The sequence below is a fragment of the Narcine bancroftii genome, chromosome 4 (assembly GCF_036971445.1).
Source record: "Narcine bancroftii isolate sNarBan1 chromosome 4, sNarBan1.hap1, whole genome shotgun sequence".
Classification (NCBI taxonomy): Eukaryota; Metazoa; Chordata; class Chondrichthyes; order Torpediniformes; family Narcinidae; genus Narcine; species Narcine bancroftii.
In genome coordinates this window covers 293,371,112-293,387,325 of record NC_091472.1, presented here as the reverse complement: position 1 = coordinate 293,387,325, position 16,214 = coordinate 293,371,112, and the positions used below count along the sequence as shown (strand labels likewise).

The 16,214-nt window shown below is 39.7% G+C and overlaps 1 protein-coding gene across 3 annotated transcripts in view; it reads left to right on the top strand.

Annotated features, from left to right (window-relative positions):
- Positions 1-16,214, top strand: part of tanc1a (tetratricopeptide repeat, ankyrin repeat and coiled-coil containing 1a) — a 124,720-nt gene that overhangs the window by 12,163 nt on the left and 96,343 nt on the right. For all 3 annotated transcript variants that reach the window (XM_069935444.1, XM_069935443.1, XM_069935445.1), the window contains exons 3-5: positions 60-143; positions 8,800-8,979; positions 10,569-10,682. In XM_069935444.1, coding sequence (XP_069791545.1) covers positions 60-143; positions 8,800-8,979; positions 10,569-10,682 — 378 coding nt within the window. The remainder of the gene's footprint in view (positions 1-59; positions 144-8,799; positions 8,980-10,568; positions 10,683-16,214) is intronic.

Sequence of the window (16,214 nt, the reverse complement as noted above, 5' to 3'; positions counted from 1 at the left end):
AAAAATTACTCAATAATTGTCCATATTTTCCCTAAGTAATTATGCTCTCATTTTCTCAGAAAAAACAGATGCACGCAAATTGGAGCACCAAAAAGACAAGCTACCTTTTGGATTCGACTGCGGACAGCAGAGGCAGAAGAAGGGTAAACATTAGTACATTTCAATAGGCCTTTTCATACCACCAGGCAAGGTGACCCTACTTGCATCCAGTGAAATTCCCAGGAATACAGGGCCTTTCACACTGCAGTCCAAATTCCCGGGAATTTGCCCTCCCTGGCAATTTAGGAGGGGATCCCGCCTCCAACCGATGACACATTACGCACTCAAAGGAGTAAGAGTAAGTTACTCCCCCGTCCATCGGTCGCCCACATGCTCGCTCCCTCCCTCTCCATCCTCTTCCCCCATGCATCATGTCCGCTTTTAGTCAAGTCACGACAGTGGTACGATGCGGTATGAATGTCAGTCTTTGTTTCCCATAATCCCTCATGCAGCTGGAACTGGTCTAGGAAATGGAGCGTTTCTAGCTGCATGAGGGATTATGGTTAATGAGGACGGTCATTCATCCCGTATTGAACTGCTGTCGTAATGTGCTGAAGCAGCCCGATGATGTCAGGATGTAGGGATCTTTTAATTTTAATTGCCTATGTGAAGCTGACGTCACAAGGCTTCCCCTGCTTGGCCATTTGCCTTTTCACATCGCAGGGAGAGGGTGGTCCAGGAAAACTAACCTATGATGTAGGGCCGCGGATCCGTTTAAAATTTCCAGGCCGACCTTTTCACATTGCAGGTTCACGGGTGGGTTCCCAGGAAATTCATTTTACACTGCGGTGTGAAAAGGCCTAATCTAATTTCACTCTTCAAATTAGCAATATAAGAAATAGAAGGAAAAGAAAGAACCATAGAACAGAAAATAAGCCCTTTGGCCCTTCTAGTCTGTGCCAAACATTCTTATCCCACTGACCTTCACCTATTCCATATCCCTTCATACCCCTCTTGTATATGTACATATCTAAATTTTTCTTAAATGTTAGAATTGAGCCCGTGTTCACCACTTCAGATGCCAGCTTGTTCCATAATCCAACCACTCTCTGTGTGAAGAAATTCCCCCTAATGTTTCCTCTAAACTTTACCCCTTTCACCCTTAACATCATGTCTTCTGGTGTGTATCTCACCTAATCTCAGTGGAAAAGCCTACTTGCATTTACTCTATACCCATCAAAAAACTTGTATCAAATTTCCCTTCATTCTTCTACGCTCCAAGGAATAAAGTCTTAATCTGTTTAACCTTTCCCTATTTAACCTTCAGCTTCTGAAGTCCCAGCAACATCCTCGTTAACCTTCTCTGCACTCTTTCTATTTTATTCATATCTTTCCTGTAGTTAGGTGACCAAAACTGCATGTACTATTTCAAATTTGGTCTCACCAATATCTTGCACAATTTCACCATAACATTCCAACTCCTGTACTCAATACTTTGATTTATAAAGGCAATGTGCCAAAATTTCTCTTTACAACTGTATCTACCTATGTCACCGCTTGTAGGGAATTGTGCATCTCTATTCCCAGATTCCTCTGTTTCTACCACACTCCTCAGTGCTCTCGTGCTTAGTGTGCATGTCCTACCTTGGTTTGTCCTTCCAAAATGCAACATCTCACACTTGACTGCATGAAATTCCATCTGCAATTTTCTGGCCCATTTTTCCAGCTGTTCCAGATCCCTCCAGTCTATCTTGTCTGAGCTCAGCTGTGATATTTTCCCTGACGAGCAATGTCACTTCTCCCCTTTTCATCCCTTCCGCTCTATTGCATCTGGAACAACGGAGGCTGGAACATTGATCTTTTTGTCCTGCCCTTCCTGAAAACAAGTTTCACATCCAGCTCTTTCAGAATCAGAATTTATTTTTACAAGTCATGAATTTCGGTGTTTTGTGGCAGCATCAGAGTGGAAACAAATATCATAGTCTTATAACATTTAATATATATATTTAAATAAAATAAAAATAATAGTGCACGAAAAGTTTCATTCATTTTTCAGGAATCTGATGGCAGCAGGAAATAAGCTACCTTTGTGCTGTTGAATGCTTGTGTTTAGGTTTCTCTACCTTTTTCTTGATGGTAGCAGAGTGAAGAGGGCATGGCTGGGAGTTGGGGGTCCTTGAGGATAGAGGCTGCTTTTTTAAGACACGTCCTCATGTAGATGTCCTTGATGGAGTGAAGTCTGGTGTCTGTGGTGTCATAGGCTGAGTTAACAACCCTCTGGAGTTTATTCTTGTCCTAAGAGTTGGCGCCTCCATATTAGGCAATGATGCAATCAGCCAGAATGCTTTCCACCATACACCTATAGAAGTTTACAAGAGTCTTTGGTGACATACCGAATCTCCTCATACACCTCACGAAATATAGCTGCTGGCGAGCCTTCTTTGTGATTGCAACAATGTAGAGGTTCCAGGATAGATCCTCAAAGATGTTGACACCCAGGAATTTGAGGTTCTTGACCCTCTTCACTATTGAGCCCACAGTGAGGACTGGGTCACGTTCCCCTGACTTCCTCCTGAAGTCCACAATCATCTTGGTTTTGCTGACGTTGAGCACAAGGTTGTTGTCGTTACACCATTCAACGAGCTGATCTATCTTTCTCCTGCACGTTTCCTCATTGCCGTTTGCGATTCTGCCAACAAGTCTTGGGTGTATAATGAGTAGAGCAATGGGCTAAGCACACATCCTTGGGGTGCGCCTTTGGGCAATCTTCGCAATTCCTTAATATCACAGATGATCTTTTACCTTATCACAACTTTTCTGCACTGAAACTGCCTCCAGAATCCCTTTAATACCCACAAATCTGTCATTCTTTGACCTGAATACTCAATGACTGAGCTTCAATATCCCTTCAAAATCATTATGACCAGCAACTATCCTGTTGAGACCTGTAAGAATTTTCAATAAAATTATCTCTTGTTCTAACTTTTAAAGTTTTGGTCCACATTCCTTGTGCAAGAAGCTCAGTGCTTCAACCATTTCTAGAATCAGTCTAGTCAACCTTTGTGGCACTCCTTAAGTTCCTTGGGTCAGAAGACCAAATTTGAATTTAGTTTCACAAGGGCCCTTTACAATTGCAGTGAGACATTTCTATTCTTGTACTCAAATCTGCTTGTAATTCAGTTAGTATACTATTTGTTGTACCTGTATCTTTGAGATTTGCACACAAGTACAGAGGTGATTTTAAAATACTCTGTTTTTCTACCAAAATGCATTTTTCCACATAATATGGCATCTCCTACATCCTTGCTCATTCACTCACTTTTTATTTCTCTTTATTCTCTACATTCTCACAAAAAAATGGCCGTACTGCTGCTAGTGTAGACCCAGGAGCGTGGTGAGCAAAGACCGTGCTGCTGCTGGTATAGACCCAGGAGAGTGGTGAGCAAAGACCGTGCTGCTGCTGGTATAGACCCAGGAGAGGGGTGAGCAAAGACCATGCTGCTGCTGGTATAGACCCAGGAGAGTGGTGAGCAAAGACCGTGCTGCTGCTGGTATAGACGCAGGAGAGTGGTGAGCAAAGAACGTGCTGCTGCTGGTATAGACCCAGGAGAGTGGTGAGCAAACACAGTGCTGCTGCGCAGGGTGTAACTGGCCAGTCCTAATGCCAAAGGCTCTGTTTAGGCTTTAAATGGCCCATTGAAGGAGCCAATATTGTCTTTAAATTAAAAATCTGTAAATATGGTTTCTGTGCCCAAGATGACGGTGCCTATGCTTAGCAGTCTCTGGGGAACAGTGGACCAGCATGGGGCACCAGAAACAGGGAGAATACACTCAGGAGAAACAGAGGAGATGACTCTACAGAACAGTTACCATGGCAGTGGACCAATGAGGAGCTCAGCGGCTGCAGCTGGACAGCAACTTGCCGTTGAGGGATTCATGGAACTGGGATTCGTGAGGGTGCTGAGGGAAAGAAGAGCTGAAGGGCCTTGGGTGCTGTAAGCTTCCTGATTGTGTTGGAGCTTTGCATCTGGAGCTCAGGTTGCCAATTAATCGAACAGAGGTCTGTGCGGTTGGAGAGGCTGTGGAAGTGCTGGAGAAAAATCCATGTACACTCAATGTCTTTGAATGGACTCTCTTTTTCTACTCTTTCTTTCTGTAAGGGGTGCCAGGGAACACTCATTGTCTGCCTTACGGCATGCAGAAGAAAATTTTGTATAATGCATTTTCTGTATTATTACATAACAGTAAAGAAATCTGCACAACCCTCCCAGCTTTTATCATAAATAAACTTGTATATTACACTGGAACACCTAATTCCCATTGAAATGGATGGAAAACAATTGCTGTCCAGCATCAATCCTTGCATCGCACTTGTCACAGCCTCCAACCTAAGATGACCATTTTGATCCTACTCTCTCTTCTGTTTGTTATCCAATCTATAAATTTCATGTACATGTATTGATCCCAATGCTGTGTGCTCTAATTTTGCTTGGAGATCTCTTTTGGTGGCTCCTTCTTGAAAGTCTTGGAAGGCCCCAGTAATAATTTCTTTATTTGGCTAATTGTAAGTTCAGAAAAATGATTTGTTAGACATGATTATTCTTTCATTATTTATGTTGATATTACCTACTTTTTTTGTTTTCTAAGTGTCCTGTTATGACTTTTTTTTGGATAGAGGCGAGCATTTTGTCTTCCACTGATGTCACGCTATGGCAACCTTTTTAGAATTAAATTTTGAGAAATGTTAATTAATTAATTAGACAAACAGCACTGTAATAAGGCCAGTTTGGCCTTACGAGTCTGTGCCGTCCATTTTACACCCCATCAACCTACACCTGGTAGGTTTTTGAAGGGTAGGAATCCCAACCAATACATCTCTTTGCCACCTCTTTTCTTGGCTCTTCACTATTTCCAAGGTTTTTAGACACAAAAATACTTTTTCGTGCAACTTTCTGAGTTCCCAGAAAAAAAGACTTCTGTTAGGGACTTAAATGAACTTGTCATAATTTTCTTCCACATCCATAGAAGCCTTTAAAATCTGTTTCCGTTTGCAGATTTAATATGTTTTCTACTTTCTCACCAATTTCTTGATCCTACGCTAAATTCTAAAACATTCCAGTCCCTACTTTTGGAGCAATTGTATGTTTATTTTTCAATTTGTATTTAGACACACAGCATAGTAACAGGCTATTTTGGCCTATGAGTCTGTGCCACCCAGTTAATTTGCACCTCTATACGTTTCAAATGGTGGGAAGAAATTGGAGCTCCCGTGGAAAACCCACATAGACACGGGGAGAATGTATAAACTCCTTCCAGACAGCGTGGGGTTTGAACCCTGGTCCTGATCGCTGGTGCTGTAAAGGTGTTGCGCTAACCACTGTGCTATCCATACCATTTTATTTGATCTTTTACCATTTTTAACTTTTTCTGCTCTATTTTCTGCCTTGATTGGATAATCAATAATGTTTAATGCATTCTAGTAGAAGGGAATCCGCACCAATGGCATCAAGGGAACTCTGATATTAAAATAACCCGAAAAGCAGACTATCTCTCCAGCATGGAATTAATACTCTTCAGAAGTAGCACATTAATATTATTACAATTTAAAATATTTTGTCGCCCAAAATTCCTTTTGAAATTTCAGATAATTATTACATAGGTTGATGTTACGAACCCTTATTAGTCCTAACAAAAGGAACAGCAATGGAAAATTCACCAATGATAAATTCAAAATAACAGATTTTATTAAACTATTAATAACATAACATTTCTTACTTAACTCTAAATTTAACCCCTCTATGCGCAAATGTTAATGTGTATATGTATGTGTGTGTGTGTGTGTGTGTGTGTGTGTGTGTATATTAAAGTCCAAAAGCAAATCAGTTTAAATGATTCTGAAAAAGTCATTTTTAAAGTCTAATTTTAAATATTTTGTGGTCTTCGGGATCCTTTTAAATCACAGTTCAGAAAAAATTATGATGCACTTTTAAACATATTTTCATACCTCTTTAAACCACGAGTCTATTAATGAACCGTCTTTCAGAGAGATGATTTTCAAACTGGAGTGACCATCTTCTGGGCATAAATGAGGCTGCTTCTCTTTTTATAAAAGAGCAGTCGGAGTGGCAGTTTTCTTTCAAAATACCACTGGGTGTTCCTTCTGTTAATAATCCTTTTCAAAGGATTTGGAACCTTTATGTCTTAGAGGTAGTCAGAAGTGGTCTTACTTATTTAAATGTCACTTGTGTTTCTCCTGTGATAAGGATAATACAAGTCCTGTCTTTACAGGAGGTCAAGCCTTCTGTCTTCTCATTCTTTTGATTCAAAATGTCTATGCCTTCATTATGTAGTTCCATGGCATCATGTGACGTGACATCACCAATGAGTCAATCTCAATTTTTGGGAACCACGAGACCATGTACTGGAACAGTAAATGCAAAAACTCTTGCCTTTTCCAAAACCACTCCATATTCATAACAACCTCTGACCTCATCTCTGTGTAAGTGGGTATGACTGAAAAGTTTGATGACCACAAGCAAAAAGCTATTTTTGCTTAAACAGATGGTCTCCTTCAGCATTTCTTATTGAGTACTTAGATACTTCAGTTTTTAATAAAACAAACACTCCATTGTTCTTGAATCAATTAAAATTCACTTCAGTTCCATTAGCTTTGTCTTTCTAGAGCCACAACTCAGAAAGATGACCTCACTTCTGAATGTATTATATGGGGGTGTATGTAACTCTGTACTAGCCCACAATTCCCTCACTAGAAATATATTTAACTCTATAACTTATTTTACAAAGATTTTTATGAAATATAGCTTAACTAACCTAAATATTAATATTAACCCAGATCTATTATAGTTGATGCTTGCTCATTATCCAGAGTGCATAAGCAAATTAAAAGTCAGTTGTATGAAGTAGAAATAAGACCAGAAATTGGTGAAAACTAAGTAGGTCTGATAGCAATTGTAAAAAAAAACAAATGTAACTCTTCATGCCAAAACCCTTCACCAGAACTGGAATAGAGAGCCAAGAAGTCGGTTTTAATTTGTAGGATGGGTGAGGATGGGTCAAAAACAGCTAATCTGATTAGATGAGGGTAAGGTTACCTGGAAATGTATTTTTGATTAAGTATAACTCTTGATTCCTTATGATTGATTGGCGTATGAAGGTGGTTAGAAAGTACACAAACGGAACACGTAAAAGCTGTGAAATGCAAGACAGTAGGAAATGCCCAGCAGATTAAGCTGTGCTGACGAACAGCCTTCAGTCACAAATCCTATCTCTATTTCTTGATCCACAGATACTGACTGCTAATTTTAAAAAATATTTTATTTTAATTTTCATAGACTCATCAAACATTATAATCTTTTTTAACATGCATGTAAACATACAGGGTCTGTATTTATTCTCCTCACTCCCACCCTCGGACAACTGAAAAGTACCATCAATTAAATTGACCTAGATATCAAAATGAAAAAAACCCCATATATTCCCCACTCTCTTCCCCCTCCCAATTTATCTTTACGCCACCACCGGGCACCAATAACCAAGCTATTGGTGACAATCCCTCCCACCATTTTGAGATGTGCCTTATGTCTCCCTCTCCCTCTCCCTCTCTCTCTCTCCCTCCCCCCCTTTCCTTGAGCTCCCTGTATTCATTCTTCTAATATACATTCATCTTTAAACATTAACATTATGAAAAAAGCACATTCCCCCTCACATTCCTCACAATTTCAATATTTACACTTCATCTTTTCCCTGTTTCCCTCTTTCCACCTTATTTACATTTACATTTAATCCAGAAGCGGTGGCAGGGTTCTTACAAAGTCCATTGAATCCTTAAAAAAACTTTCTTCCCTCTCCTGCCCTTACTATCTTCAGCATTGCCAGGTGAAGGAGGGTAAAATCGAGTCTTTTTGTTTAAGGCTCTTTTTAATAGCTCCACACGTATGTCTGGGTAGAATAAAACCTTCCCCTCATTTGCATGCACCACTGCCCTTAAAATCCTCTCTCTATCCTGGTAGCCAAGGACCCTTACCAGGCTAGAGTGTGGCTGTTGGTTTGGCCTCGGGCTGGGGAGGGGGGACAGCAAGAAATCGGTGAGCACATTCTATTCTTGGGTTATTTCCAATTTGTTCCCTCCTGGATGTATATGGGATCCACTTTTTCAGGACTCCACCATGTAAACTGTTAAATGTTTCCAGAATGTTTTTATTTCAGATTTTTAGCTTCTGCAATTTTTGATTTTCATACAAAATGACACCCTCCCACTAATAGCTATTCAATAAAATTTCTTATTTTTCTTGTTAGATGTGCCAACCAAGACATTAACGTCAACTTTCTCAATTTTTAAATTTTGCTGCCACTTTTCTCCTCCATTCCAGTCTATTTATGCATTAACGTGACAGGAAATTTGTTATCAATTAAATTGAACTGTAATGATGAGAGTATAAATTGCCATTTGAAAGGAATTTTAGGAAAATTTAAATATAAGGATACCAAGTTCTGAATTGTAGACTGAATAATTAAGGTTGTTCTGCTGTTGTCCGTTATTGTAGAAAAAGCAACATTTTTTCATTGTACCATTCACCTCATTCATCTATCTCTCTGTTTTGCATTAAATACACATCTTTGGTCCTTCTGCCGCCTCTGAACTTGTGTAGCACCTTTCGTCTTGCCATCACAACGTCATATTCCAAATTTGTCTAACCTATCACCTTTCACCAACATCGACATATACTTTTTCAAAATTTTGGACACAGTAATAATTGAAGCTATGCAACCAACTAGCTATTCTCTATTTTCATTCAACAGGAGACTCTGGTCTTTCTGGACAAGTTGGTCATTCAGATTGGAGTTCTGCACCATTTTCAGTACAAGAGGATGTATACAAAATGAATCTCTCAAAAGGAGTTTCAATGTCGCTTCCATCTTCACCTCTCCTGCCACGTCAGCCATTTACAATGAATACACGGACAGGCAGAAGGTCCCCAGGTATACATTTTGAACTGCTTAGCCTCCTAATTACTTGAAGTACCTGTTGAATTTATAGCTGCATTGCTTTCTCTAGGATTAATTGAAAACAGAAGTAAGGATCAAATGTGTTTTGGTTCATTGTTTCTACAACCAAGCCCTCTTAGTTCCATGGACTGATCTTCCATCTCAATGTGCATCGTTTTAGGAAAAATGAAGGAGAAAGAGAGTGTAGAGTACAACAACCTGTTAGAATGAGAAGCAACCAAAGCAGAAAAGGGGACCTTAGGAAGGGGCCTTACCTACTGAGTTGTTCCAGGAGAAATTCTCCACTGTCGACCTCAAAGAAATAGTTCTTATGATGACTTTGTTTTCACTGTATGTTGTACATGGTGTAGTTACTATTGTGGTTGCTATTACAGTGGAGAAGGTCACTGTGGCCATCTATTTCATTGCATCGTAATTTTACTGGTTGATACGCAGAACTCGTACAGCAGTTCATTTTCCAGGAGATTGTTGCACTGGGGAGATTCATGAATGCTAAGGAACATGGGAATAATTCTTCCTCTTTGACATAACAAGAGTGCAAGAAATATGCAGGAATACAGGTTTCCACATCAGCTTGAAGGTCTGACTTTGAATCTTGGGGTACTTCCCAATCATACGATACAACTCGGATAGCAATTCTCAGTGGCCAGGTAACAGTAGGCAGTTAGTTTTGCCCTTTATATTTTTGATCTATTATACTAGATCTAATGATCGCTATGGGTGCAAGGGTCTTTTTTTCATCACAATATTCCCGTCTCCATTCCATAGCCCAAGCACAAGTCAAGAATTCTGTTGTATTAGAAATCATGCTTCTGCAGACAATAGTTATCGCCATATCCACACCTGCCTCCTGAAGAGTGTTTCTGATCTGTCAGACGTATGTTTCTTCATTATGATGGGAATTCTGTCATCAGCAATGGAGATCTTCCCTGAAATACCAGTCCCTTTGCAATTACTGAGCTCACCAGTCGGCTCTTTCTTCTTCATGATGTTTTAAACCATTAATTTTGGTAATCCCAAGGTTTGAGCAGTTTCTCTTACTATTTTATTCTTGTTTTTCAATGTCTTTTCATTGGCCCAACTCTGGTCTTCGTGTTGTACAATGGCAACTACAGACTCCAAAGGTGATTAAAAGCTTAGAAGCAAGCCTGTCTCTTTTATACCTGCACCAAGGAAGCAATTAAACAGACCTGTGTAGTCACAAACACCTGTGAAGCCAAATGTCCTAAACATTATGGCGTCCTGAAATTAGGAGACTATGTATAGAAAGTGCATGGTCAAACCAAAATGTAAATAAATAAGCTTGAATAAAATCTGGAATGTACACTTAATTACATGTGAATTGTTTGATTACAAATTTAAAACTGTGGAGCTCAGTGGAAAATAAAGGAAAAAAGTGTCTATCCCAAACATTATGGATGGCACTGTACATTCCTTGTACTCTTTATCGCTGGAATTTTCCTTCCATAATCACTTAAACAAAATGATGAACATTACATTTCATTTGATCCATGACATATTGCTCCTTAATGATTTAAACAATTTTTTTCTCCTTCTTGCAGGTCAAACCCGGAAACTAAAGTATGTGGAAAGCCCAAAGGTACCTGGAGATACAATTGCCTCCACATTGACCAACTTGGCAGACAAAAAAGACCATTCCCAATTTCCACAGAATGGTGAATATACTCTTAAACATTTTTTTTGTCTTTCAATAGACTTAAAATGATTCAAGCCACTGTGGTTTAAAGTCACAAATAGTAGAGTGGTGGTGGCAGGACTGGGTGGGAGGGATGAGGAAATCTGTTATATTCAGTTCAGCAATATTTTTTCCCATATGGTACACTTGTCTTACAGTCCACCCTGTGTGAGTATCAGTAAAACAATTTTGTTAACTGTTATGAGATGTGCTCCATTTGAACTTTACCTGCTGAGTGTGGAATGAAATAAATATCTTGTTTGGGGAATTCAAACTTTTGCAATAGGATCATAAAGCTTCCAGCAAAACTTGGGTTATATCAGCTTGGTAATTCAGCTTGTCACTCGCTTTTTTTGGAGCCTATTATTTCCAGACAGCTGGAAATCTCAGCTTTTCATCAAAACTGGGAAAGCTGAGATGAAAGTTTAAAGAACTTGAAAATGTGGAAAAAGTAAGAAGATGAAAAGGAAAGTCTGTGTCAGAGGTAGAATGACTGAAAAAGGGGATGAGAACACAATTTGAATGATGGTAATAATCGAGATTTTTTAAAAAACAAAAGTTTGGTTTTGTAGTGTAGAATAATTTCCTGAAATAACAAAAGTAACATGCTGAATATCTAAAGATAGAAAGTGTTTATTATATTGAATTATTGAATTTGTTTTTGAATCTGGAGGGCTGTGAATGCTTAACTGAAAGGTAAAGAATTGTTTCCTTAAGTTGCTTGGAATTTTTATTTGAATATTTGTAGAAGGTGCAATCTTGAGAGTTGGGCTGGGAAGTTCAGTTTATTTATTTTTATATATATATATATATATATATATATATATATATAGTACATTTAAAACAATTCTGTACTGTACAGATGAAAAAGACATCACAACTAGGCAACTATTTAAAGTACAGAATAAAATGAATGAGAAGTAACAATCAGATGCATGAGGAGGACTCAAAATGCTAGTGAATAAAAGTATATCTTCAATCTGGATATAAAAGAGTTGATGGAAGGGGCTGATTTGATAGGAGGAGGAATGTTGTTCCACAGCTTAGGGGCTGCAATAGCGATCCCTGAGTACAATTTCAATGTGAAACAGTCTTGAAGTGGAATTAGGAGTTAGGAGATCTGTGATATAAGAGGGTTTTTATAGACAAACAGGAGAACTTTAAAATCAATTTTGACAGCCAATGGAGGGAGGCCAGAATAGGAGTGGTATGATTCCTCTTCTTAGCACCTGTCAGGAGCCTTTTCTGCAGCATTCAGAACCAGTTGCAGATGGCGTGATGAAGACTGACTAATATAAGGACATGGATAACTTTCTCAAGATCTTTAAATAAAAGGAATAAAAAATTTTAAACTTGCCTGTCGATGGAGCAGCCCTAAAAGGCTGCTCCAGTGCTGCTTTTAGCAAAGCGGCGCCTTGGTGTGTCATCCGGAGCCCCTGTAGGTGGGGCAACTGCTGCTGTGGCACTGCCTGCCATAAACACGCAGCAGAGCAATGGCCGTCTTCCCTGTTCATAAACCTCCACCCAGCTGCAACTATTCTGTGTTTCTCAGAATGGTTCCAGCTGTATGGGGGGGTTATGGGTAGGGAAGACGGGCATTGCTTTGCCACATATTAAGCCACTGGCGCTGATGACTGGCCCCGAAGGCCGAAGTGACCTGATGAGGTGCCGGAGTGGCCGGCGGGGCTGTCACAGCCCGCACCTGGCTGCCCCTGCCTTTTTTTTTATTTTTCACACCATAAATCACATTAGCCATGATATACACTATTTCTTTTTCACACATATACAGTGACTTTTTCTCCCACCACTTTCCTCCCAAACCACCCCCCCACCCCCCCCTCTCATCCATTTTAGGTATACAATCTAGGTTGCCTTAAGCCAGTCAGACAATGTTGTCATTCAACAAAATTACACCAGAAATTCTACTGAGTCCATTCTTTTCTTTCCTTCTCCTTCCATCAACTTAGGTACTGTTTGTCCCCGGTAGGTTTTCGCTATTGTATTTAATGTAAGGCTCCTATACTTGTTCGAATATTTCAATCTTATTTCTTAACCAATATGTTATTTTTTTTAATGGAATACATTTATTCATTTAAATTTGGTAGTTTCTTCCTTTTAATTTGGTTATGTATTCCATTAATATTTAAAGACATATAGTTCAGCGTAGCCCTTTTATATTTTGTTTATCTTCTCTTTCCGTTTTTCCATCATTACCTTTCCTCCTTTTCCATTTCTGTTTTCTTATTTTCAACTCTTTATAAGACAACATTCCTACAACATCTAACATTTTCCTTATTCTCCTATTTCTATCTTATTTATCCCCAATCTCCCCTTCCCCTCCTGAGTTGTCCTTTATCCCTTGTCGGACAACCACATCTCCCCTCTCCATTTGGATTTGCGAATCCACTCGCAAGCGTCAACTAATTTTGCAGTGACCGCTATTTCCCCTCACCCCGCCCCCCCAGAAAAGATTTCACTTTTCATATGTCACAAAGGTCACTCTTTTAATTCCCTCCTTATTCTCTCTATTCCATTACCTTCCCTTATTAATTCTTGTCTATACTATCTATATTTTCCTCTAAGTACAGATACATTCATGTATGCTCATTGTCTCTATTCACTCTTATACCTCTTTACCCGCATACATATCAATCGTGATCATTTTTACTCTCATTACACGTCTTCATCCCTCAGTCTATTTTTGTCTTTACCCACATACATATCAATCGTGATCATTTTAACTCTCATTAACCGTCTTCCTCCCTCAGTCTATTTTTGTAATTGTTCTGCAAATTTTCGTGCTTCTTCTGGATCCGAGAATAGTCTGTTTTGTTGTCCTGGAATAAATATTTTCAATACCACTGGATGCTTTAGTATAAATTTATACCCTTTCTTCCATAAAATCGCCTTTGCTGTATTGAACTCTTTTCTCTTCTTTAGGAGTTCAAAACTTATATCTGGGTAAATGAAGATTTTTTGCCCTTTATACTCCAGTGGTTTGTTGCCCTCTCTTACTTTTTCCATTGTCTTCTCCAGTACCTTTTCTCTTGTAGTATATCTTAGGAATTTTACTACAATAGATCTTGGTTTTTGTTGTGGTTGTGGTTTAGAGGCCAATACTCTATGTGCCCTTTCTATTTCCATTTCTTGCTGTAGTTCTGGACATCCTAGGGTCTTAGGGATCCACTCTTTTATAAACTCCCTCATATTCTTGCCTTCTTCATCTTCCTTAAGGCCCACTATCTTTATGTTATTTCTTCTGTTATGGTTTTCCATTGTATCTATTTTTTGAGCTAGTAGTTCTTGTGTCTCTTTAGTTTTTTTATTAGATTTCTCCAATTTCTTTTTTAAGTCTTCTACCTCCATTTCTGCTGCTACTGCCCGCTCTTCCATCTTGTCCATTTTTTTTCCCATTTCTGTTAAGGTCATCTCCATTTTATTTATTTTCTCTTCTGTGTTGTTTATTCTTTTTCTTAAATCCTTAAATTCCTGTGTTTGCCATTCTTTAAATGACTCCATGTATCCTTTAATAAGAGCAAGTATATCCTTTACCTTGCCTATCTTTTCTTCTTCTATTTCACCATACTCTTCCTCTTCTTCTTCCTCTGGGTTGACCATCTTTTGTTTCTTTGGTGCCCTTTCCTCCTCTTCTTTCTTGTTTCTATTGTCTTCTGTGGTCTCTTCTTGCTGCAGGTGTTCTGCAGCTGTCGTTGCCGGCTGTGGAGATCGACTCCCCAGCTGGTCCCCCCTCCCGTCGGTGTGTTTTTTTTCATGCGCGGTTGCGCACTTTTACTCGGCTCAGCGAGCCATTTTTGTAGTCCATTATTTACCGACCTGAGGGAGCGGGTTTCTCTCTCCGCACCGGGCCTCTTCGGACAGGTAAGGCCTTCACCTTTTCCCTCCTTTGTCTTCTCTTCCTCTCTTCTTGCCGTTGCTTTCGATTTTTCTTTTTTTGTCGCCATCTTCTTTCCACCTTTATACTCACTTTTCTGTAACTTTTATTTCTGGGCCTTTGTGTTTTCTCTTGTTTTTCCCGACTTTTCTGGAGAGGGCTGGAGTTCACCGTCCGGCCACTACTCCATCACGTGACTCCTCCCTGCCCCTGCCTGAGGGGGACGTGGAGGGAGAGGGGCGAGTGAGTAGGAGAGGGGAGATGGGTCATGGGCTGTCAGCATCATTGTAATGTCATCAGCCTGGCCCTAGCCAGCCACGTGCAGCAGCAGTACATTAGGCAGGGTGGCGGAGTGCAGCACTCTGCCGCTGACCCTCCCCCCAAGAGGGATTGTAGTCAACGCCTTGGAGTCAGTCAAAGTGCATTCATGGAGATGTCTCCCAATGTAAGGGTGGAGAATCTCCGCCTTTACACTTGGGCTTTTTGTCTGTATGAAAGCGTCTTTTGGTAATTAGATTTCAAGGGGAGCTTGAGCTGAGTATCATCAACTTAGCAGTGGAAAGAGATGCAGTGATTTGAAATTCATGACCAAGGGGAAGCATGTATAAAGAAAAAAGAATAGGGCCTGGAATAGACCCATGTGGGACCCCACAAGAAAGGGTAGCTGAGGAAGATGAAAATTTGCCCATATTAACTGAGAAAGTCCTATCATTAGGATGTGATTTAAACCAGTTCAAGGCATTCCATTGAACCAACCCCATACTGGAGATGGTCTATTAAAATAGAGTGATCCACAGTATCGAACATTGCGCTAGGGTCCAGGAGAATTAGAATGGAGGAGCCACCTGAATCAGTAGAAAGGACCAGGTCATTCTACACATTTAGTAAGGCCGACTCTGTGCTACGGTGGGTTTTAAACCTGTTTGACATCTTTCCGATTTGTTGTTTTGATGTAGGTAGGGCAATGATTGACTAAGAATATCTTTTTCAAAGGCCTTTGACAGGAATGGAAGTTGAGAAACAGGTCTGTAATTTTTGGGTGTGGTGGGTTCTGTTGCGTTTTTTAAACAGGGGCTGGACCATAGCACACTTGAAACAAATTGGAACAGTACCAGTGGCCAGGGAACTGTTAATAATAGAGAGATTGCTAGGTCTGGCTATGTTGAAAACCTCCTTCAGAACAATTAAGAGTTGGAGTCGACCAGATAATCCTTAAAGTGTCACCTAGTTTATCTTTTGCATTGTGAATAATCAGTGTTAAATGGGAATAGGTAGACGACAAAATTGGAAGAATGAAATGGCCCTTTCAGAAGTAGGGTGAGAAAAGTATAGTCAAAATAGGCATGAGGGCCTTTAGTCTTGTGGTCATTACCCTATATTTTGAAGTCGAAGTGGAAACTGAGGAGTGGAGGAAGGGAGTTATTGGAGATTAATCATTTTAAGTTGATGGAAGAGTGGTAACTGGATTTCGTGACATTTGAAATATCAGTTTATCAGAAAAAAATGAGGAAAAACGAAGTTGAAATATGTGTCCCATGAAAAAGTGGGTATAGCTTCTAAGGGCAGCTTCCATCTTGGTGTGCAAGTTACATTGCATTCATTGTAAAGAAACTGCATTTG